This window comes from Pungitius pungitius, chromosome 8, assembly GCF_949316345.1.
Source record: "Pungitius pungitius chromosome 8, fPunPun2.1, whole genome shotgun sequence".
Classification (NCBI taxonomy): domain Eukaryota; kingdom Metazoa; phylum Chordata; class Actinopteri; order Perciformes; family Gasterosteidae; genus Pungitius; species Pungitius pungitius.
The window spans coordinates 7,027,565-7,051,233 of NC_084907.1; the positions used below are offsets into that span (position 1 = coordinate 7,027,565).

At 41.5% G+C, this 23,669-nt stretch overlaps 3 protein-coding genes across 3 annotated transcripts; all 3 read right to left on the reverse strand.

Moving 5' to 3' along the window:
• Positions 1-64: 64 nt before the first annotated feature.
• On the reverse strand, positions 65-3,291 carry LOC119229492 (tripartite motif-containing protein 16-like). The gene is made up of 7 exons (XM_037489889.2): positions 3,032-3,291; positions 2,567-2,662; positions 2,239-2,472; positions 1,984-2,152; positions 1,792-1,881; positions 1,374-1,442; positions 65-894 (listed from the first exon to the last, which is right to left on the reverse strand). The coding sequence occupies exons 1-7, from the start codon at positions 3,275-3,277 to the stop codon at positions 344-346; spliced, it is 1,455 nt and encodes a 484-aa protein (XP_037345786.1). The 5' UTR covers positions 3,278-3,291; the 3' UTR covers positions 65-343.
• Positions 3,292-4,521: 1,230 nt separating this feature from the next.
• Positions 4,522-12,240, reverse strand: strip1 (striatin interacting protein 1). The gene is made up of 20 exons (XM_037489887.2): positions 12,088-12,240; positions 11,037-11,106; positions 10,855-10,929; positions 10,610-10,744; positions 10,354-10,474; positions 10,012-10,187; positions 9,798-9,925; positions 9,534-9,716; positions 8,877-9,097; positions 8,717-8,782; positions 8,569-8,632; positions 8,384-8,455; positions 7,739-7,813; positions 7,335-7,432; positions 6,936-7,062; positions 6,712-6,812; positions 6,528-6,594; positions 6,337-6,441; positions 6,037-6,241; positions 4,522-5,799 (listed from the first exon to the last, which is right to left on the reverse strand). The coding sequence occupies exons 1-20, from the start codon at positions 12,196-12,198 to the stop codon at positions 5,552-5,554; spliced, it is 2,448 nt and encodes an 815-aa protein (XP_037345784.2). The 5' UTR covers positions 12,199-12,240; the 3' UTR covers positions 4,522-5,551.
• A 436-nt stretch (positions 12,241-12,676) lies between these two features.
• LOC119229810 (S-adenosylhomocysteine hydrolase-like protein 1) lies at positions 12,677-23,583 on the reverse strand. Its single transcript, XM_062563819.1, has 17 exons — positions 23,078-23,583; positions 20,487-20,598; positions 20,123-20,266; positions 19,641-19,741; positions 19,292-19,394; positions 18,592-18,686; positions 18,326-18,432; positions 18,111-18,227; positions 17,401-17,464; positions 17,104-17,192; positions 16,736-16,806; positions 16,436-16,530; positions 16,067-16,165; positions 15,832-15,900; positions 15,593-15,671; positions 15,196-15,316; positions 12,677-15,083 (listed from the first exon to the last, which is right to left on the reverse strand). The coding sequence occupies exons 1-17, from the start codon at positions 23,255-23,257 to the stop codon at positions 15,077-15,079; spliced, it is 1,653 nt and encodes a 550-aa protein (XP_062419803.1). The 5' UTR covers positions 23,258-23,583; the 3' UTR covers positions 12,677-15,076.
• Positions 23,584-23,669: the final 86 nt, after the last annotated feature.

The following is a 23,669-nucleotide window of genomic DNA, read 5'->3' on the forward strand; positions in this document are numbered from 1 at the left end:
TCAAATTTGCAAATGCAATTCACAGGTATACATTGGGAATGTGTCATTGTGAGGAATGTTGTTAAGCAAATTAGTTAAAACACTTTTCCTGCTTAAAATCATTGTTTTGTCATTATTAACGACCAAGTACGCTGACATTAGCATTTAGCTCAGAGCATTACCGTATTACACACTACTGCTAACATGGGAGGGTCTTATTTAACAACCATTTTGACTATATATACTGTACATCTACCACATGCATTTCCCATTGGTTGCTAATGAAAATGAAACAGAATTTAATAAATAGAGATAAACGCAGACGAATAATATAAGCCGTCACTACAAACCTCCCGGGTATAGATCACACTCCATCTGGTCTTAAATCACAGATCCTGATGCAACAGTCCTCTCCGAGCCAGAAGCCCGGATACAGCGGCTCTGTGAATTCAGCTTCAACCTTGTAAAGGAACACCATGGTGTCTGACACCTCGTAGAACGACAGAGTTCCCTCCCTACAGTTCAGATAAACGCCCAGCCTGCTCCGACTGGGCCGCGCTGTGAGCTGGACGCTATCGGACCGGTGGCTCACCGAGTAGTGGTTCGCCGAGCGATCGAGACTCCAGGATTTCGCGTTGCCCCCAAAAGCTGACACGTGGGTGCGAGATTTTCTGTCCATTCCTCTGTACGCCAGGGCGATCTCGGCCTTGCCCCCCTCCACCTCCACCTCGTAGTAGCAGCGCTCGGCCCGCAGCCCCTCCCTGCAAAGCACCTGCCGGCGGTGCAGGAACCTCAGCGGGAAGCGGACGGATGGCCTCCTACGCCCGAGAGGGCTCAGCCTCACTTCTCTGTCTCCTGCAGAAATAGCCAGGTCCTCGTGAGCTGTGGCGGGGTCCAGCCTGAGGCCGCAGGCGTCTGAGGTGACGAGACGACAAACATGTTGAACAAAAAACACGCGACTGCGGGTGACGCGGCCCACTTGAGGTAGAGGAGGCAGTGCTCAGATGCTTTAGTTCATTGGGTAAAACTTTAAATGTATAGATGTACATGCCGTTCAGAAAAATGTTCCCTGTGATTGACAGAATACATAAATTACATTATTCGATTGTTGATCCAAATGTCTGTCTGCAAGGAACCGATTATTGTTGCAGATGGTCAAAGTGGAGCTAATTTTAACATCTTTCTTTACAGTTAGTGATTGCGATTTAAGGATCAACCAGATAGAGAACGTTTGGATGATTAATGTGAAGAAGAAGATATGCAAAATAAACTACAAACACGCTAAAAAAACACACGCACCTGGGTATTGTACTAATGTACTAAGTTACTTCCCAGCACTACGTGGACTGAAGTGTTGATAATAAGGCTTCTGGTGCATTAAAACACAGACTCACACTGCAGGAACTCTGCTCTGGTCTGAGGCTCCATGTCCCTTTCAGTCATGATGTGAACTCCAGACGGAACTGTGAGGCAATTAGAGAGCATTATTAAGAGTCTGCTTACAGACTTTGGACTTGTACAAGTAGCAAAAGCACGTTTCAATTGTATCACTAATGGCTGAACTCAAGTTTTGTCCCAGTGAGCTTAGAACAGGTGCAATTATTTTTGTTTTTAAATTGTTCTATAATTAAGAACTTTGAAACCTTTACAAAGGGCAGTGCTTCACATGGTGGTAAATATGTTTATAACCTCTGAAGTTAAAATAATAAATATAATAATTTTAGTAATAAGGACAACGCTAATAATACTAATAAGGATGCTACTACTAATAATAATACTACTAATGTTACACTAGCAGTTATAAGTGCAGACCATGGGACTGTGTGTCATTGGCCTCAAATCTTTGCTGCAAGTCATCCTCCTCTGACTCTTCTTCTGATTCCTGCAGCTCTCCACCGCCAGCTATATGAAATAAACAGTCATTAAAATCCATTAAACATACCGTGAACATAAGATTGAATAAGATTGATGTTAAAAGAATTCCATTTCAACTAAGACGCATACCAGTTTGAGAGACTAAGTCAAACTTTCTATCAATAATCTTCTCCAGCTGCTCCCCGAGCTGATCGACGGCTCTCTTTGTCATCTCGAACGGGTGAAAAGGATCTTCTGAGTCCTCGTAAACGGGGTGGCGATGGTCTTCTTTACAGAGGCGCTGCATTGAGGTCCATTCCTGTGAAGAGGATTGCAAAAGCAATAGAGAAGTAGAGCATCATCACATTATTCCACAATGATTCAGGTGAAGTGCGATCAAAGTACCTGCAAGAAATGAAGATCGCTGTCAGTCTGTGCCAGACGATCCAGCTCAGCGTCTCTCTTCCTCAGGTCCTCCATCGCCCCCTGCAGCGTCCGCCGGGAGTCCTCCACCCGCGCCGCTGCCTCTTCCCCGTGTCCTCCGATCAGCTCCCTCACCGACGTGTAGTGTCTCTGCAGGGAGTCAATGAGGCCGACCAAGACGCTTTCACAATAGTCCTGTGTCTCTCCCGCCGCCTCCTGGGCAATAAAGAAGTGTGAGATTGCATCCATCCCGTCAGTAGTCTGGGATACAGAGCACCCGCAGTATGGAGCAGTCACGTGTTCTCCTCACCTGAATCCGTTTGAGAGTCTCCCCCAAGTTCTCATATTTTTCTTCTTGTGTCCGGAGAATCTGCTTGGATTTTGTTTGTAAATTCCCCAGCTCCATCTTCAGTGTGTGTGTTGGATAAAAACACTTTTATTAAAATATATTTTCATTTTTGTGCATGATAAAGGTGCATAACGTTGTTTGGCCACTTTGTCTATGAAACGCTTGATTAATTAAAAAACATGTTTACGGTGAAGATGTAAGGATATATCAACAAGTGTATTGGAAATGCAAGTTAGTTGAAAGTTTTGACTGGAACAACAATACATCTGATAGAAATAACCGCAAAAATACAACGAGTTCATCCATCGCTCGGGATGAGGCGTTCAAGGACAACTCGAAATACACGTTAAATAGATTAAAAAAGACCCGTTGTGTCATAAATGAAACGAGTCAAAGAAGACTTGTGTTTCTGTTTGTCACACGCACCTGTTTCCGCCTCCGTTCTTCTCTCACAGTCCCGATCCGGTGTCCCGAGTGCTCGGCCGAGGTGCACAGCGCACACACGCACCGCTGCTCCGTGCAGCAGTAAACGTCCAGCGGCGCGTTATGCCTCGCGCACACGCCGCTTCCTGGTGAACATCTTGTCGTCTCTGCACTGCCCGAGGCTGCTCTCTTCGGGGCCCGCATGAACCCCCTCCCCGAGTGACTCCTCTTGGCATCAGGCCTCTCCATGTCTCCCCCCCCCCCCCCCCCTCCCCTGATTCTTCCTCTCGTGGATGCAGCAGTAGTGTAAAGAAGTGTTGGTGGGATTCCTCGAGAAGCTCAAATTTGAAATGGAGAGGAAGGCGGGAATGACCAAGTTTGGTTTCGGTTCTGCTTCTGTGTTTTGGGTTTGTCAAGAGGAGATGGGTGGGTCTAACATGTTTTAGGTGATTTCCAGTGGCGGTTAGCCAGTAGGGGGCAATAGGGCGTCGCCCTGCCTGGAGCGCCTCTCCTTGAGCCCCCCTAAAGAAAAAATATTAAATATATATGTACACTATACACACACACAGAGTACATATATCTTACTGGTTATTATTTGATATTTATTATAGTATACTGAATTACCTGCGACAGTGACAAAAATACGATTTTCAAGGTGTTAATTACCTTTTTTCATGTTGAAATATGTATTAAACATGGAAGTGCGAAAAAGTCACGTTTCTTTGATGCCTTAACAGTTAAACATTAAATCAACCTAAATAGTGTTTTCTGTAAAACATGCCCTACCAAGAACATTTTCCTCCTGCCGCCCTTTGATTTCAGAAGCGAGGAAAATAGTTTGGAAGAACATTTCTGTCACCGTGATCAACATCATGGGACACTTTCAAAAAATGTTGACATGGTATTGGCTTAGTATCTCATAAAGGTCATTAAACTAAATTACAAAAGGATGATACTTATATTTATGATTTAGTATTTAGATACTAAGTCATAATTATGAAATACATCTGCAATACTCTTTATATCCAACCCAATTCCAAAATGTATTCACTGCAATGAAGAGCCATAAGCACAAGTTGGCATTGAGTACTTGATTAAATGTGCTTTGGCTTCCTGATTTAACTTTGCCAAAGCTAAAATCAACCGTAAATTGCTGTGTCTGAGATTTTCTTTTTTTAAATACGCTTGTCCCAAGTTGTTCACTCATTCATTTTTTTCAAGTCCACGAGATGTTCCACTTAAACGTGACGGATAACAAATTGCGCCGTCGCAAAAATTTTGGTCCTGTCACACAATATTGTTCTGACTTGTGGCCCTGAAAAGACATCCAGCCAGCATTTTAATTTACAACATGTGTTAATAGAGATCAGGTTTGAGACAAGAAATCAATTTCAAGAGACTAAAAAATCCTCTACATTCCCTTTCTGTGTCTACTGCCACAATCCAAAAATATATTCTAAAAAGAATTTAAAAAATGATAAATTATACACAAATTACAGTATAGTTTTATTACAATACTTAAGTCTATGGAAAACAAAGACAAAGTCATGATGAATATGTCTCACAATGTACATGTATTCTCATTTAATTAACCATTTAAAAAAAAAAAACACAGAGCAGAGGGGTTCTGTACCTGGAAATGTAACGATGCCGTTCGGTTCACAGCAGCCGTCTGATGAGTGAAGCCTAAAAACCCCTGATCCCAAATCAGAAACCTAAAAGTTCCTCTTTCCTCCCACACAATCACCTCATGTTAACATGTGCAAACAGGTCTTCCACACAACAGCTAATGAAGATACTAAAGAGTGAAATCGTGGCTGTATTGGAGTGAAAGTCTTTCCTCCAGGCCAACTCTCAGAGGACAAAACCAGAACTATGCAAATTAAATTTAAATCATTTGCAAATGTAGCGAACCAACGAAAGGGAAAGCAGATGAAACCAAAATGTGTTTCTTCTCTCTATAACTGGTAAAGTGTAATATATTTTAATAAATGTACAAAAGGCTGTTAAGATTAAACGCCCAAACCTGGTATGTTTTCAAATATCTGAAGATAAAGTCAATAGATGTTCAAGGGAATGTTATATTTATTAACATCTTTACTGAACTGCCTCAGCAAAGAGGTACAGTCTAACAATTACATGTATTTCAAATAAATCTCTATAAAAAGAAGAACAATTTGTCATGTAGTGTTTCAAGGTCAAACTTACAGACCTTTTATAGCCGGTTAGAGGCACACACAGGCAGTACCTGTACGTGTAAAGGTAGGAGTCGGGTTTAAGTCTAAATGTGGAGCAAGATTTAGCTCTGGATTCATCATCAGCAGCTTCATTTTAATAAAATAATGTTGGTACGGTTGGGAAAAACCTCAATCGTTTTTTGCGATTGTTGTAGGCCTAAACCTTCCGCTTTAGAGAAGGACATCCGTCCGTCACCCTGTAGCAGAGCACGAGACGTAATGCTGAGAGCACCGATGGCGTGCGTCTGAACTCCTGATTGAAACTTTTCCTAAAAGTCCTGGATTCTCACTGCAGCAGCTCCTCCCAGGAGATGGGTTTGGAGAAGACCTCCCGCTCCAGCCACAGGTCATAGTTCATCTGGAAGTCCTCGGGCAGGTCCACGCGCTGCCCCAGTACACTCTGCAGACAGTTGTCCACGGGCAGGAAGTCCGGGTTGATGTGGCTCTTGTCATAGCGGCGACTGTTGAAGCGCTCGATGTTGGCCCGCAGAGCACACTCCTCGGCCTGGAAATCCCAGGGTCGGGCGTCCAGATCTGGCCAACCAACAGCAGCTCATGTTTAACGCTCCGAGTGAAATACAACTCATTCCTGATAATCAGAATTGTCGCTGCTCAGCTCTAATTGGGACCCAAAACGTTTCACTAAGAACAACTGGAAATTTACTGCAAAAACAATAATATACACACTCTACAATACACACTTCCTGTCTCCCGGCTGAAGCTTCCATCACCACTGAATTCACACGTCATTTGTTGGTTGTTTCCACTCACCGTTCCCGTAGGCCCAGTCGTCGTTAAGCCGATGACGGACCTTCTGGTAGATGGCTGACATGGTCTTCATGTTGCTCTTCCTCCACTGACGCCCCAGGTATTTGGTCTGAACTTTGAGCAGCTTGAGGACGTAGAGCTGCATCATGGCCTGCTTGACCTTCAGCGCCCTCTTCAGGATGGGAGCGGACTTAAACACCACCAACATCTGGGATGGAAAAGAAAAAAAACTGTTATTTTCAATTGGTGGGAAAATGATGTGGTCTTCTGTGATGAACGCCATTTGGTAAGAAATGAGCTCACCATTGTTCTGGAGTGCTTCCACTTGGTCAGTTTGTTGAGGATCCTCAGCAGGTTGATGCAGGAGAACAAATTTCTCCAGCAAAACTGATTATTGTCCCCTGCTTCCTGTGAAAGACAACATTTCCACATTAGAACTTACTTCAGCCCTACTTTTTTTTTTTAACATAAGAAGTCAAAAAAGAAAAACTCACCAAACTCTCTGCTGTTAACTCCGGGAGCTCGTGCACCACACAATAGGGAAAGTCAATAACAGAAATACTATCAGGGAAAGGAAAAATAAGCACAATGAATGAGTCATTGAGGTACCCTTCAATAACATGTAATCATGAAATTGTTATTTTGTTGTTTTGTAATTCAAAGAGGCCCATAAAGTACCCGTTTTTAGCTGTGATGTAAGACATGATGTTCTGGTTGAAGAACTTCAGAATGAGAGGAATGCAGTTGGCAAACACCAGATGTTGAGCCATGTACTCAAACTGCGAGATACGCACACAAAAGACATGCTCAGTTGACATGGATGTTTGTTTATTTCCTTACACACCTTGGCAGAATAAAAATAAAGAAGATAATCTTGTGATAAAGGTGTGCGATTTCTGTACCTGGTAGATGTGGTTGAGCTTGAAGTGCTTGAGAAGCAGCAGCAGGATGGCGGAGATGGCCTTCACAATGATCTCTTTGTGTCGATTAACATCGACACCGAGCTTCATGCTTTGCAACACCGTAGTCCTGCAGCACAAGGTTACCAATTCTAAGTTAACCTACCTCCTACAACTCTTACTTTGATTTGGTTACTTACGGTCAGACAAACTTTCATCTGTTTAATGTTCACACCAATTGTTACATCTTTCCAACCCTGTACTTTTTCCACTTTAGACAAAGATTTAATTTTAACGTTGTTATCAAAGTCAGGATATCTCCTCCATTCAGAACTCAATGTTGGGCTGGAGAAGGAACTGGCAAAGCTGTTAAAACCCTTCCAGAGGACGCGCATCACTTACGGCATCTCCTCCGGGAGCACGTCTGCCAGGATGTTGATGGAGTCCGTCTTGGCTTTAGAAGTCGGAGCTGCTGCCAGCAGGATCTTAAGCAGAGCGATCTGACATTCAGAGACAAACCGTGGAGTCAGTTACAGTCTGACATGGAAGCTGATGGCTGCTTCTGAACGGTGGTTGTTGATATTTGTACTTTAACATTAACCCGACTATTAAGCCGGATTAAATTGCCATAATGATATAATATTTAGCGTTTGCTTTTCATACAAAATCAATTAACAGAGGCATTTAGGGATATCATACATAATAGAATAAAAGTTGAAATACCCAGCCTGTCAAGCTTTATTGTGACTTGAGTCATACGTGATACACAGTACCAGAGTGTCTACCTCACCCCAAACAGCACTAACCATGTATTGAGGCAAACTCGGTAGGATTCCCTGATAGAGCAGCTCAGTGGAGGACATCTCCACCTCCTCTTCACCCTTATGAGGAAGAAGGAGAAAACAAGGAACATGACAAAAAAACGTTACCGTGAACCCTCAAGAAAAAAGAGCAACTATGAGGAACTTTTATTTTGTCTTTGTGGACAAAAGCAGTAGTTTCCAAACATCAGATTCCATTTATAAAACCTCTCATTTTTCTACCAGCATTCACATTAGAGGATTTATACCAGCTATGACTACATTGAGATATATATTTATAGGAGACCAGTTTCATAACCAGTTAAAAGTTCCTTACAGTAACTTTGACCTCATACTCAGCTACGTGAAGTGCATTCCAGCACTTCTTTTCAAATACACAGAGAAGGTTCTTAAATCCTGCATAATAATGGGGTACTGGAAAGAGAGAGTATTTTAAGTTTTATATATAATTTTTAAAAAGACTACCTGTCAGGGAATGAAAGAAAAAATATAACATTTGATATTTGCTTGTTTGGTAGCTTGAGGCTAGAGTTGAAAAATGTGAATATGTCTCTAGACAGCAAGCATTGTTCACAAATATTTCCAGGGTAACGGATTATGTGAATCTTAAATATTTTGGCTTCCACTTACTCCAGATAGAGGGGTTTTCTGAAACTCCTCCTCCTTTGAAATCTGTATCTCAGCAATGGAGACGTATTTGTGCTGAAAAAAAAGCAGAAAACTTGTAATCTGTAGATCTTGCAGCAGTGTTGTAATTTAGAATATCCTTAAGGTCTAAAACATTTATACAAAAGTGTCGCACACAAATGTAATACCTGCTTTAATGTCTTTATACTCTCATGAATTGGTCTCGGCAAGCCAACAACTGTGTCCGTATCACTGTAAGACGTGCACAAGATTAAACTCAGTACAAACAATACAGTCACAGTACTTAAAAAAAAAGCAAACAAGGAGAAAACCTACTTTCCAAGTGTGTAACCAATAAATTTACTTCTACTTGATTCCAGGAAATTTTCAATGTCCTTTTCCCTGTTGGAGAAAAAAAAGATGTCAGAACAAATCAGACTTCAATCTTCAAGGTTCTTTGTTGATTTGTGCATGTAACGAAGGGATGGATAAATACCGGACTTTAGGAGCCCATGGCAGCCCTTTGGGGAAGGACACCCTCTCTGATGGAGGGTGCGGAATCGGCGGAGGCATCACCTCGTCCCTCTCAAGAGGGAACGTCTCTGGCTCTATGGAGTTGTCGTTGTCATCGTTGTCGTCCTCGTCCTCACGAGAGTCGTCCGCCTTGTAAGGATCCTTTTCGTTGAACGCGTCAAGATTGTCCTGTTTAATCAACCCCTGTGTGGGCAACAAGGAGGATGTGGACAGGTCGAAAATATGATTTTGTGCAGATGTATTGAGGTCTCCATAAAATCCAATGGAAAAGGCTAAATTAACAGTAAGAAAAATGAATGTTAGAAATTGATATGCTCTGAAACACATGCACAAAGAGGCAACAAGAAGCCATAATCTGTAAGATTATGTAAAAATATGCACAATGTATAGATTACTTCATCAACTAATTTATGAATGCAACTCAATTCAATTAATAACGCAACTCAATTCAATAATGATTCTATACTCTGGAGAATAAGCAAAAGGTTTTTTTCTGTTGCAAATGGCCCTAAAATCTTTGGTAGTCAAGTAGAGAAGAGTTGAGACTCTCGACTGTGGTTTCGGTTGAGGTCACTTTTTTTACATCTCAGTCAAATCAGTTTTAGCAGCAATTGTCTACCTTGTGTTCGCGGCGCGCCCGCTTTTGCTGCTGATCTATGAGGTCGGATGCAGATGCAGGAGGAGAAGCAGCCCTCATGCTGCGAATGACTCGAATGCTGTCCTCTGGGAGAGGGGGGAGACCCAGCTCCCCGCGCCTGTGCACCTTTATGCTTAGAAGCTGCTCAAACCCTCCGAGCGTGAACTTAAACAGAAGAAGAGAGGATTTTAATTGGAGTGCATTTACTTTGTTGTTGTGAATGTGGAAGCACTTAATGTGTCTCACCAGTATGCTTTTCCACAACAGCAACAACACCTTCTTCATTGGGAAGTGAGGCGCGTGACCACTGCAGAACTTGGTAACCATGCCGAAGAGCATGACGGAAATGGGCTCGTTGTTGAACAGGGGGGAGCCTGTATTTGAGTGTCAAATTAGAATTTGTTCAGCTGGCGAGGTTTGTTTATATCGGTGACGTGACAGCAGCTTCTGTCAAACCTACCCAGCTCTGCTCTGAAGGTTTCCCTGATGCTATTCCATTCAGGCTTGTCGGCAGGGTCATCCTGCTGTATTGTTTCCACCATCAGGTACATAATGTTGAGCAGCACTCTCAGATCTGTGCTGTCAGCAAGGGAGATGGCTGGTTTCCGGACAGCACTACTGCAGGCAGCACTATTACTAAAAGGAAGAATACAAATCATTATACAATAACAATTTAAACGAAACACATACAAAAACCAACAAGCTGTATCACATTTGAATATAGGAAAACTAACATCCTCTCGGAAAGAAAATCCATTTAGGATGACTTCTGCATGGCTAGAGAACGGATGAGAGAACATACTCAATTTCCATGTTGAGCAGCTCCACCAGGGCAGAGAGGGTTCCCACGTCCAGCAGCAGAAAGATGTTGTATCTCATCCAGTACTGCACCTCAGCCTCAGAGCTGCACTCAGCAAAGGTTCCTTGAGAGAAACAAAATGCCCCTCAGTGGAATATACAACACAAAGACCACATTGTCATTTCAAGCATGACGGATGTACAATGCCCTATGTACAAATAATTTCCTGCTAAACCAGTTGTAGATAAAGTGGACTTACCCTGAGCCATGTAGAGAATGGCTCTGGCAGCCTTCAGCCGCCTCTCGCGGGCAATAACCTCCAGACCGTCCAACAGGCGCATGGCGTGAGCTCTGTGTTGAGCAGCATCAAGCTCGGTCCACTTCTTATTTGAAACTAAAACACAAAAGGTGGAGATAAGAAAATGTATATGCCATAGTAACCATGGATTGTTTATCAAGAATTCACTAAAATTTGACTGAGTGTATGTTTGTTGAACTACACACCATGTGTTTTGAATTCAACCTCGAAGCATTTCCTATTGAGACCAAACTCTGGCCCTTCGGTATAACTATACAGCTCTGAAACACAAAATATAGAAATTATGTAAACACATTATATCTTCTAAAAATAAAATTCTGAGGAACCACCAGGAGTCAGGATTTGTCAATGCACATAATGACCACACCTGACAGCTCTGCAGCCCACTTGTCTGTATCAGCATATCTGAACTCAAGGTCTGGAGACTCCGACAGCCCCTATAAACAACACACCACACATGTTAAGTCCCTATGATCAGAGAATTACAATAGAGTAATAATTCAACTGACATCTGCATTGATCTGACAGATAGAAACCATTAAAAAAAATCTTCATTCTACAGATACCAATATATTATAGGTGTCACTATTTAACAGAATAAACCAAATCAGTCGCAGGACCAGCTGCACTATTAGGAATAAAATACCCAACTATAATATGCTTAATAACAGAACACAGTGAAGAAAACCAAAGTGACATTTGGAATGCAACGCGTTATCGTGTAAATGACGTGAATGTAATGATAACTCTACATAGTCGTGATTACATAGTCGTGATTCTAGTAGTAAAGGGGCCAAGTCTTCAGACCTTGATGAACTGATGGTGGCACATAGCAAAATGCCTCAATCCCATTGACAGCTGTTTGGGTTGTAATTTTAATGTAGAAAGATCGCGTGTTATGGTCGGATTGAATTCAAACGATTACAAGGAGGTCGACGCAGAAAAACATGAAAGCTGTGAAGATCCGGCTCCGTTTGCCGTCTTTATTGGTACACGGTGACTTTAGTGTGTTCATTTAACTAAACAAGCCTCTTTTATTAACACACTCGCGCAGTAGGTTTTAAAGAAGAATCCAGTTTGCCTCTCGGGTGATTCCTTTTTCAACAGGTGGACTTCTGACAGCGACTTCAGTCTGGCCTGTGACGAGCTAACATCAGCTAGCTAGCCCCTGCTAAGCTACATTACTGTTCTACATAACATACGTCAAAAAATTAACTAGAAGGAAAACATTGCAGAATATATAGGGACTACTTGAATACCCTCCCTGGCCCCCGTGGCTACCGTCCGTACGTTGCCCAAGTTGGTGGAATTAGAGATGCTAGCTGAGCTAGCCGGAAAGCGCTAACGTTAGCTCTCAGCAGCAGAAAAGCCTCGACGGTGTGTCTGGTGAGCTCGATGTTCATTTTTAAACTACGTACCTCTGAATCTTTTCTTGGGTTGCGGGTAAATTCGCCCCTAGCCTTGTTGGGTAGCATTGCTCTCTGTTTATTGTTTACAGGAAGCCCACCACCGTTTCCACCGGCGTCCATCACTTTTTGTCTAAAGTGTCCTCTCGCGAGAGGTTGTTTATCCACGAGACTGGTAACCCTCATTTTTTCATACATTTTGAAAGACATACACACATACATTATGTGGTTGGCGTCCTACCCATCCAAGTTTTACTCGTGTGTGGTACTTATCTATGTTCTACAAGTCATAATGATTTGTAAAAGAAGACTTTATACCAAGAGAAAATCAATTAACTTGCAGAGTGGTGCTCAGAGTGCTCAATGTCAGTAACCCAAAAGGTGAAGATTGTTGATTGTTGATTTTTTTAAAGCAATGTGTACACGCTCCACCACATCAAATTAACTTATGTGGAGCATCATAAACAATCTGACATAGTCCCCAACACGTCTGATAAGAAAACTTAAGGAGGAGGACACATTCCCATTACAAAACGGAGGACAGGAGGAGTATGGTTGGGTTTCTAGTAGTAAGAGGGGCGAAATAATGCATCAGAGTCCATTTTAAATCTAAACAAGTATTTTATTAAAGGGAACTGTGCAAATAAATCTAGCAGGGTGTGCACACTGCCAAAATTGTGTTGTCGAAAATAACCTGCTTTTGTAATTACTTTGTAATTCTTCAAACAAACACTCATCTCAACGTCAAAAACTTCAAACAATTAGCAGTGTGCAGTCAAATCACAAAGGAGCTTATTTGGTTCAATTTTACAAGCGTCAAGATGTTTGTTCCACTAAGAATACATTCATTTGTCTCTATAATAGATTTACAACAAGGGTCAAATTAGTTAAAACATGTTAAAGACCTATTTTAAGTGACCACTGCAAACTATTTAAAATGCCTGATTTTTACAAGAAATCAAAAAAAAAATCTAAATTGATCAAGACTATAAATGTGGTCCACTAATGTTTTGAATCATTAGTCATCTTACAGCAATGCCTATTGTTCTAGTAAAGCCCAACCATTGGAGAGTTGGTTTTGCTGCATAGCGATCACTGTATATTGCAAAATAACAATAGGGACATCCCTCAGAAAACAGTAATACATGTGAATATAAATGAGTAAGTGAGTCACAAGGCACTGTCAACTGACCAGTAACCACAGTCACAGCGCTTATCTTGCTTACAATGACGTCCTCAAACTCTGATGCTTTTAAAAAAGGTCCTAGTGCAAAGATGAAAGGATTTTATAGCAGCATCCCGTTGGCTAACAGACAATTAAACAGCCGGAGCAAGGGATGAGACTGTGTTGGCTAAAATTCACAAAGATGAAATACAGGAAACACTGTATTTCTGTGGGTACGGCTTGGTGAAGCATGATGAAACACCTTAAAAAGGTAACACGGTTCTCAACCCTCATCCGGGACAGTAATGCTGTCAACAGTTTGGTGTAAGATTTGGCCAACAGACCATGCGCATGATAAACAGCATGTTGAAAAGCAAAAAAATTAGCACGACACAACTACTACCTCCAGAGTATATAGTTTGAATTAAAAAAAGAATCACTCAGCTAAATAGACTATTTGTGTTAAATTTACGTAGTAGTAGAAGTAAAAGTGGCATAATGACTTTGTGCATGTAACAAGCCTCACAAAATCTGTTCTTAGCTTTTTGAACAGGGAAAAGCATCACAAAACTAGTTTGTCACAAAAACTCAGTTAGAATTTTCAACAGAAAAAGAGACAGCCTCTAGTTATTACGTGAGTAAGTTCCTCTGACAAATCGAACAATAAACTCAATGTTGCAATTCAGCAAATACAATAATGAGGGCGGCTGGTCAGCTGCTGCAACATGCACAGCATAAACATACAGCTCAACATGTCGTCTATGACGTGATATTTACACAGAATGTAAATAGCTGCAATAATCAACTAACTCTGGACAGGTAACATATTTTACAGTTCCACTGTAAATAATCTTTTAATGTAAATGACAGTTGAGAATAGACATGGACACTAACTTCAGACATTGCTGATTTGGTAAACACCAAAACCTCGTAAAAGGAAAAATCATTCTTGAAAATAAAGCCCAATTTATGTCTGTAATCGTCTTATTCTTCTATAATGTGAATAATACTACAGAACGGGACATTTCTTGGGGATGGAATGTAAGAAGTAAGTGAACATCGCCACATTACTTTAAAGCTGCATTAAGGGATTTTTGACCACTAGCGGAGAGAAACAAACATTCCTGATTTGCAATCAGATTATCAAGTATTTATGGCTTGTTCGGCAGCAAATAATCGCTTACTTATGCCCCCAGCATACACACACCAGCCACTAATTGGAATCAATTTTTTTGTCACCTGACCAATTAAAGGTAATTTTGTTCACATACTCCTGAGAAATAGAATTGGAGCTTGACTTCTTTATTGGCTGCCAGTGGCTCTGTGTAAAAGTTGATGAGAGAGACAAAGCAGGGAGCCAACAGCTGCTAAAAACCTCAGAGTTTTAGTTTTATGGGTTTGGATTTTCAAGTGGAGGAATATAATATGTTTATATTAAGGGAATCACTTTAAGAGGGTTTTAACAACTAATCACAAGCATTTTACAACAACTTCAGCCCTTCTCTATCACAGTCATTTGGCACAAAACACACATTACACATTAATCAACATCAATAGAAGCACTAAAATAACATCAGGGCACGCAGATTTGGAAACAGACAATAATGGTAGAAAATATAATAACTGAACAGCAGATAGAAGTGCTTCAGTTACACTGAATTTTCATATCAAGCTGGGTGCCGTGTGCAGTTCTGAACAGCAAGTGAAGCAAAATCTAACGTAGTCAGTAAAATACAACTCAATAAAAACTTTGCATCGTGTGAAAAGTATGAAAAACTAAATACATAAATCTTTCTCTTTTCTTTGATGGTAGCTGAGCTGTGGTTCCCTTGCAAACTAATACCTGTGAATACCAAGAAGTTTATTCATGACATGTTTGGTTTTTAAATGTTGAATAATTATTTGCAATCTTTATATCGTTGATTTCATAGTTGCAACACTCTGCAGAACTGTACCTGTAGTAGTTTGGTTTGAAAGGGCCATTCTTATTCAGGCCCAGGTACTTGGCCTGGTCATCAGAAAGCTCCGTCAGGTGGGCATCAAAAGTGGTCAGATGCAGACTGGCAACATATTCATCTGGAATGAATATGGTTTATTCAGAAATGGATACCCAGCGTTAAGAGGTCTAAGCCTGTCAGATTAGTAGTTAAAGAGCCGCAATCACCACTGGACATAGGTAAGCCTTTTTTAATCTTAGCCCTGTCTGAAACATCCCCCCAGAATGCACCAGGGTTCCTCTGAGCTGTGAGGCGACAGTGCTATGGCGCCGTGCAGCCCCGTCAGAAACAAACACACTCAAAGCTTACACACAAGGCATCCTGAGAATATATTTATTTATATTTAGATCCTCACCCATCTTCTTGGGAAGCAAGTAAACATCCTGCTTGTATCGTCCCTCGGGAGCGTTGTACAACTCTATCAGGGCCAAGGCCTGAGCACAAACATGGATTAACAATATGGTTGAAAATGGATGGACATTATGGTTAGAATAGGGTCTGAACATCGGAGTGGACGGCAGTATTATGACTTTGCATATTTATCTGCTGAACAGTATAGCTTATTGCAGGCCAGATGTTGGCCTCACTAGTTACCTGGGTGGTGGCTGTGATGGACAAGACAAAGGTAGGAACAGTGGAGCAGCTGAGGTTAAGAAGACGACCCTGTGGAAGAAGACAACGTAAGAGATAATCCTGTATGTTCCAATTATATGAAATTAAACACAGTTTCTGTGTTTTGTTGCATAAAATTCAAGCAAGATAATATTACATTTTCTACAAATGACACTAACACAGACAAATAAAGAGCAATGGTAATTTAGCCAATTACCTCAGCCAGAAGGATGACTCTTTTGCCATCAGGCCAAATTACGTGATCCACCTGGGAGCGCACTCTCTCCCAGGTCAGCTCGGGGGTCCGAAGGCTTGCCTGCAACGTGAGGACAGGTTTATGCGCACTGTTTCAATACACATCAAGTCATTTACCACATTGCATTACTTGTCATTTAGGTGACACTTTTATACAAAGCAACTTACATTAAGTGCGTTTCAACCATAAGCATACAAACTCAAAAAGGACAAGAAACATCAAAGTGAAATTTCAAAGAAGCCGATTTACAACTTGCTATAGATTAGATCCAGTTTAAGTATAATCTAAGTGCTATAAATTGTTTTAGTGTTTTCAGTCAAGGTACAGTACCACATCAATCTCAGTATTGGAGTGGCCCATGTTGCAGACAATGGAGCCATTCTTCATGCGGTCCAGCTGGTCTCTGGTTACCACGTTCTTGTTCCCTACGGAGAGACACCATCAATTAGAGTAGATCGTCCACCTCACAGGACAGATTTAGCATGCAGCCGAAAGAAATCGTACAAAGGCCTGTGAACTAAAAGGCATTTATTATGTCAGAAAAGTCTAAACAGAGAAGCTGTATAATGTAATCCCATGTCAGTATTTCCAATGAGTAGTTAACACCTGCACTGTTAGAAGTGGAGTTACCAGTGCATGTGATGATGACGTCAACCTGGCGAATGACCTCATTCAGTTTGACCACCCTGAATCCGTCCATGCTGTTAAAGAGAGCGGATGATCAGCATTCCGCTCCAGTGACAAACAGACAACATATTTTATTTATTGACTCTCAACTCAATACAGCTCTAGGGCCGGAGTCCCTGTCGGGTCAATGTTGTGTGTTTTATTTCAAGCTGAACATCCGTTGTCTAAAAATATGGTTGTTAAATAATTAACAAAACACAGATAGCTGGCTAAGCGATGTTATCCATCCCGCAATGTGTACTACTGATACATTCTTGACATTCAACAGATTCAGTGTGGATCATCATAATCCCACTTGTTGTTTTCCTCACCAGGCCTGCAGGGCACAGATGGGATCAATCTCTGTAATAGAGACGACAGATCCGAGAGCTTTCAGAGCAGCACAACAACCTTTTCCAACCTGCAAGGCAAGACAGTTACATGTTCCAATTATTGCAAGTGTAATAATGTCAGGTACATATTGTTCAATGAAATGGGATGACAGCTGTCCTATGTTATGAACCCCCGGCATGAGGAATTACCATTGCTATGTGTCATCATCATGCATGTTTTCACAGCTATGTGATAGATATTAGTGTGCTATGAAAATGTTACAAGAAGCATCTCACCTCTCCGTACCCACATACGACCACCTGTTTTCCTCCAAACATGACATCTGTGGTTCTCTTCAACCTGGAGAGGTTTGAGGGACATAAATGAATATTTTCAATAAAACTATATTTTGAATATAGTACTAGTACTATATACTACAGTGTAATATATACACTGTGACGGTTCAACAGTTTTGAATAATATCCCAATGCATGCTCGTGATTAAAACAGATCATTAGCTATATCCCAGGGCAAAAATCTAAAAGTGTAATGGTTACGAAATTGAGTGTGGCAGCACATGATGCAACACAAGACCTCTGTGTACTTTCCAGATTATTAATGGGAAGGAACGGCAATAAATGATGTGCAGTCAGAGCAGAAAGCACTGACTCGATACAGAGATGTGCAGACGTTGTTAAAGAGAACTACACTATTTATATGCTGTCGCGGTGGTACAGAACAGGGCGGTAATTAATTGAATAGCTGTGTTTTCAGGCTGTTTTGCTCATAACGTCTAGAGAGTGTACACGGTAGAAGAGCATGACAAGGAGAAAAGCACTTGGAAGTAATTAATTTGATCTTTTCTTGGTCCGGGTGACTATTATGTCATTCCAACACTATTAAATTGTTCTTTCTAACCTTGGTCACTACAAAACTGTCTGATGTTGTAAAGTTGTTATTGCTCAGCCTTCCAACAACGAAACACCAAAAACCTGAGTCCACCTACCCGTCCAGGATGGACTCTCTGCAGCAGTAGAGGTTGTCAAACTTCTGCTTTGTCACCGAGTCATTTACATTCATAGCCGGTACGGACAGTTTTCCAGCTTTAGACAGCTGATATAACCTGCAGAGATGCAAGAAAGGGACAGTGGAAGCCTTGACCTTTAATCACAGCTGTGGTTGGGTTCCTATATAGTCTACAGGAATCAAGCAGTAAATCACCTGTGAACCCCAGTTACACTCTCCTCTACAATGCCCCTGATCTTCTTGAATACGTTGGGGTATTTCTTGTACACCCAGTGCGTCAAATCTCCTCCGTCATCAAGGATCTAACAGACAAGTGACACTTATTTACATACATGAGCTATTAACTGAAATCAACATGTCTATTTGAGGCATCGGTTTGTGTACATTATCCACATATCACAGCCTCCTGCACAATGAACTGGTCCCTCAATAAAAGGTAGAAAGAAAACTTTTCCATGTACCATGTTGGGCTGCCAACCCTCAGTGTTGACACAGTGGTCGATGCACCACCAGAAATCATCCTCCGACTCCCCTTTCCAGGCAAACACCGCCACACCTAAAACAAAACCGCAGCACACAACATTTTAACGTCACGATCGTCGCAGACATTTGTTAAGTTTCATGAAAATGTTTGTTTGTTTCCACATAAGTTTGTATGTAGTAAACTATGCAGAGCAACAACTTACTTAAAACAAACTCTATTCTCCTAAAATGCAAAGACACCTTGATCTATTGTAACCCCCTCCCCTTGTCTGATCATGAAAAGTCCAGTGAAAATTTAGAACATACTTAAACCGTCACATAGCAACCACAGATAAAAGGCTAAAGTAGCACCGCTGGTTCCCTAAAGGTCAAATCTTATGTGCTGCCATTATCTCCGCAAGGCTGATTTTTCAAGAGTTGATTAAACATTTTCAGTGACCTCGGTTCTAAAAAAAATAAAATAAAAGAGAAGCTTGTGGTAAAAACTAATCCAAAGAACACACTAATCATATGATTATTGTTTGTAATAAAGTGCAATTAAAATATGTAAGATTTGCACCACCTCGAGATGGTGAGGTTCCAAAGAAAAGTGTTCACGGTGTCCAGTATTCAACAAACAATATTCCCAGGATTGATTTGAGGTAAAAGTCAGTTTTCTTCACCTCATCTACTGCTTACCGGTCTCTGACAGAGCAGCAGCCACTTCATTTTGTGTGGAGTAAATGTTACATGCAGTCCAGCGGCACTGAGCCCCGAGAGCCGCCAGAGTTTCAATCAGCACCTGGAGAAAAAAAAAACACAGAGGAAGCACAGCAATTGTGTATTTGAATCGTAACCCACCAAATCCACAGCACTTTAATCATTTGAGACTCGAGTAACGGAACAGTTGAGATACAGTTATCAAAAAATCCGGTTTTCTAGACAGTAAGTAGTGCAGACATTTGACCTAAAAACCTGTCTTGATCGAGAGGTACTGGATCACACTACATCCGATGCTCGAGCCCTGAAGCTCAGAGAGAAATCTTACTGCGGTCTGAGCAGTGATGTGGGTGCAGCCTACTATTTTGGCACCTGCCAACGGCTTCTCACTCTGCGCTCTCTTCCTGAGTGAGATCAGCGCTGACATATCTGAAAATATAAAAAAGGCATGTGAGAAAAACGGCAGATAATGCAAAATACTCTGACAAATATTGAGTTCTAACACTACCCTTCATTTAAGAAAATTAGCCAGACAAAGAGAATACTGGCACTTTGGCCTTTTCTTCACTGTAAGGTTATTTTGTGTGGTGAAAGCGGTTCAGTTTTATTTCTTTAAATTAGAATTAGAAGTGGAATAAGCCAGATCAAGAATGTTAGGGGCTCCAGCTCAAAAGAACAGTGCCTGCAGTAAATAGACAGCTTTACAGATATTTGCTAAATTTCTGAATAGTGTTTGGTTTAACATATTACGACGCGTTGCTTAGGTTACGGGGGGAATTAAATCTGGACTTTGACCCAGCCGTGTCTTACCTTGTTCTGCGATCTCAATCTCACGTCTTCCAAATTCAGCCTGTTTGATGCTCTTGACGCAGAAGTCGCTGCTTCCCTTGGAGTTCACCTGAGTTTTGTCCCGAGGTGAGGTCTCATCGTCAGAGCTATCCGTATAGGACGCGGCTGTAGAGGAAACAAGGTCTTTAAAGAACTCGCCTTAATTTAAGCCACCAAAACACAAACACAAAAGTGGTTTAATAAAATAAACGCTCTATATTCACCGCGTCCAACGTCTAAACTAACAGTTTTTTCTTCATCAAATGACAGTCTGGGATTCGTGTGATTATACAGAATGATTGATCACTGGAGGGTAGAGTGAATGCTGCACTTTTCTCCTTCTTACCGGAGCCGTAGCTGTCGGTGGAGGACTGGGAGATGGAGCGGGACAGGGAGCGACGGCCGGCCTTGGTGGGGAACCTGCTGAACTCCTGCTTGTCCTCCACAAACTGGATTTGCTAATATACATGTATGTATAGAAAGGGAAATAGATGAAGTTGCATGCTTTGTGTTCAAAGATGGATCAGGCTGAGGCTATATTTCCAAATATGAGCGATGTGTACGGTTCTGACTCACTATGGAGTTTGAATCATCCTCTCCCTCAGTCAAAGGGGGAGGTGGCCTGTTTATATTTGTAAAATCTTATTCATCACCCTCACCAAGTGTGGAAGGAGTGAACTTTAGAACAATTACACTCCTTACTAAAAAAACACTTTGACGACTTGATAATCCTGCAAATAGGAATCGGACAGCATCTAATTCAGTTATTTTGCCAAAAACAGATAATTGGCCGCGGATTTACTGCATCATCATAACGGGTGGCCCCACCAGACTCACGCTTGTGTAATGACTGTGAGCATCCATCCAGAAACGTATCATGTTTATAATATATTTTAATGTGTTACAGTAAAATATGGTTTTGGTGTGAAAATGTTGGTGTGCACATTGTAACTATTGATTGATTTCCACACTCAGTGGACTACCCTATTATCCTAATGTAGTCCCTTGTTTACTCGATATGAGTAGCTAATGCACACTCAAGGCAAAGCAAACTGTGTAAGAGGAAGGAACTGGCGTCACGTCTGCTCAGCTAATCTTTGAGTGAGAAAAAAATTAAAAAAACTTCTTCCAGGTGCTGAAGCGTTATCTCCAGTTCGGTCAACCGGAAAAGTCTACAGCGCAACAGTTTCCGAATAACTTTTTTTTTTGGTGTTAGACACAATTAGAAAATGGGAACATAACGTTACTAAATTTAAAATCAGAATATTTTGTTGCCAGCAAACATTCCCCATTCTGCTCATATCGAAGGTTCTCCATCCTGACACAGTCACTCTCTACGGGCGCCAGGTTTGCTGTGGAACAGTAAACCCTCCACATACCAGGAAAAATGACATGGCAATAAAGAATAATGTGAAGCATATTTCACCCTAGAAAGGATAGTATGGGTTGCAGCACCTCAGCCTGAATGATATGCATTACAATAACAATAATGATGGTGGTGATGTTGAACAGGCAGGACAGGTGATCGGCCTGAAAAAACGTATTTTATGATGACACCTGACCACATTATTTTATACAAGCATTTTACTATTCTATGTACTTACAGGATATATTGTATCTTATGTTTAAGTTGGTGTTTATATTAGGTTTTAATGAACCTTTAATTTGTGTATATTAGATGGCTCTGTTGACCCTGTGATTTAGTCCATGCAACATACAAAGAGGTATAGTCCTCTTGTTTATCCTCTTTCTAAAACCTTTGACCTTACATGACAGTTGAAAATAGCGATGACCTAACTTTGTCAGTAGCTTTTCTTTCTGTGTTTTACCACAATGTCATGCAGCAATAGCTGTTCCTAGGGCTGCAGGCTCTGAATTATATTCTTTTCACCGTGACCAGGATTAAAGCTTTGGAAAGTAGTAGATTATTTAAATTTGCAAGGATCATACCAAATATTGTGAATTCTGATGTTAACTAAATTAATGACATGATTTCTTTCTTTTGAGAGCCATAAAATGCCCAGCTAACGGTTTCTATAAGTATCAATTCCTCCCTGAAAGAGAATGAGGATGTGGAACAGTTCTAAAGTGAGACTTCCAGGTTGACTAATCAATCTTGGCTGTTGACACATGGCATTTAAAAGGTCTCTGGTCACACTTGAATTGTAAGCTTGATATGTTTTCTCTGTGTAAAAAGTCAAAAGTGGGTGTATTTTACTTTTTTTTTAAACTTTAAACCTCAAGAATTCCTGATGCAAGTCTTCCTTGTTCCTTGTAGGTGTCAGTGGACACCTCTCTTTTGTTAGTGTTACATGGAGCACATCATTCAATTGTTTCTGGAGTTGGATGCGGAAAGGAAGTCAAAAGCGTACGTGTAACTGAACATAAGACTGAGAAGATAAACTGAACTGTGGGGTTTTTTTTTAAAGCAAAGAAGCACAATAGTGACTAAGGATCACAAAGAAATCTTCAGACTCGTCATTGTACACACATAAGACAGTGGAAATGTGACCCATGTGACTTTTCAATGCTGAGCTTCTATTGCTGGAAAGGCACATCTAAAAAATGTATACTGTAGCATATACAACATATTTAGAGGTAGGCTTATTTTTCACATACAATATTATTCGCCAGACTGCATCTTTATGTGACCATTAGCTTTGAAAGATCATTTGCGTATAATTTGGCTTCGATCCGTCATGAATACCAATATATTAACGTAGCAAAAGGCAGATAAAGGCTATTTCCTTTACTCGCCAACAGGAGGATAACAGTTGGTTGTACTGGCCAGTATGTGGTTCGATCCGTGTCAAACCCAACTTTATCGAGCCACAGCTGACCCCGTGCGCCCACATGAACACGGTGCATTAATTAGGTCCCCTGGAAACGATGTATCGAACAGACTAAGAGCATTGGACACCACTGCATCGACCTTACCTTTTTGACTGGTTTGTGAGTGGGCACCGCGCTGAAGGCGGACGACAGCTCTCCCATGTTCATTTCGCTGTTCTTGCTTACGGTCATAGCGGAGTATTTTTCCGCTACGTTTTCGCTCTCTTTCACCTCTTTGCTCGCCTGTTTCACCTCCAGCTTCGCCTCCCCGGACAGATCCGACATGTCGACGGTGTCTGTCAAAAAATGAAGAAAAAAAAAAACTCTGGTCCGAGATAGCAACAACCGTTGAACGCTCTCCCCGGTAGTAACGTCAGAGGAGCTAACGTTGACGATGTTCTCTCCTGCTGCTAGCTAACTTCTCTCCAGCAGCGAGCGGAAGAGATGCTTCCGCGTGAAAACGGTTAATAATCACAACAAATAAGTGACCTGGCGCTGGCGGGACGTCGTTGTCTCGTCTGTTATATGCTGCGTTGGGTTCAGTCGCGTTGAGGGCAGCGGGCTCAGCTGTCACCTGGCTGAGTAACTTTGTGGGCGGTAACCGACAGGCTGAGGGGGCGTTGCAGTTGGTCTACGGCCGCGTTCAGGGGCAGTGGGGCAACCGTGGAACACCCGTTTATTGTGTACATTTCTAGAT

What these genes read in the sequence shown, in the direction of transcription:
- LOC119229810 (XM_062563819.1), bottom strand. Translation starts at nt 23,257, where the DNA reads ATGTCGGATCTGTCCGGGGAGGCGAAGCTGGAGGTGAAACAGGCGAGC. An exon ending in AGTGTAACTGGGGTTCACAG is followed by an intron (nt 18,228 to 18,325) that starts GTGATTTACTGC and finishes GCATCTCTGCAG; the next exon opens with GTTATATCAGCTGTCTAAAG. An exon ending in TCGTATGTGGGTACGGAGAG is followed by an intron (nt 17,193 to 17,400) that starts GTGAGATGCTTC and finishes CTTGCCTTGCAG; the next exon opens with GTTGGAAAAGGTTGTTGTGC.
- strip1 (XM_037489887.2), bottom strand. Translation starts at nt 12,198, where the DNA reads ATGGACGCCGGTGGAAACGGTGGTGGGCTTCCTGTAAACAATAAACAG. An exon ending in ATTGGTTACACACTTGGAAA is followed by an intron (nt 8,633 to 8,716) that starts GTAGGTTTTCTC and finishes CACGTCTTACAG; the next exon opens with TGATACGGACACAGTTGTTG. An exon ending in AGTTAACAGCAGAGAGTTTG is followed by an intron (nt 6,442 to 6,527) that starts GTGAGTTTTTCT and finishes TGTCTTTCACAG; the next exon opens with GAAGCAGGGGACAATAATCA.
- LOC119229492 (XM_037489889.2), bottom strand. Translation starts at nt 3,277, where the DNA reads ATGGAGAGGCCTGATGCCAAGAGGAGTCACTCGGGGAGGGGGTTCATG. An exon ending in GCGATCTTCATTTCTTGCAG is followed by an intron (nt 2,153 to 2,238) that starts GTACTTTGATCG and finishes TCCTCTTCACAG; the next exon opens with GAATGGACCTCAATGCAGCG. An exon ending in CAATGACACACAGTCCCATG is followed by an intron (nt 1,443 to 1,791) that starts GTCTGCACTTAT and finishes ATTGCCTCACAG; the next exon opens with TTCCGTCTGGAGTTCACATC.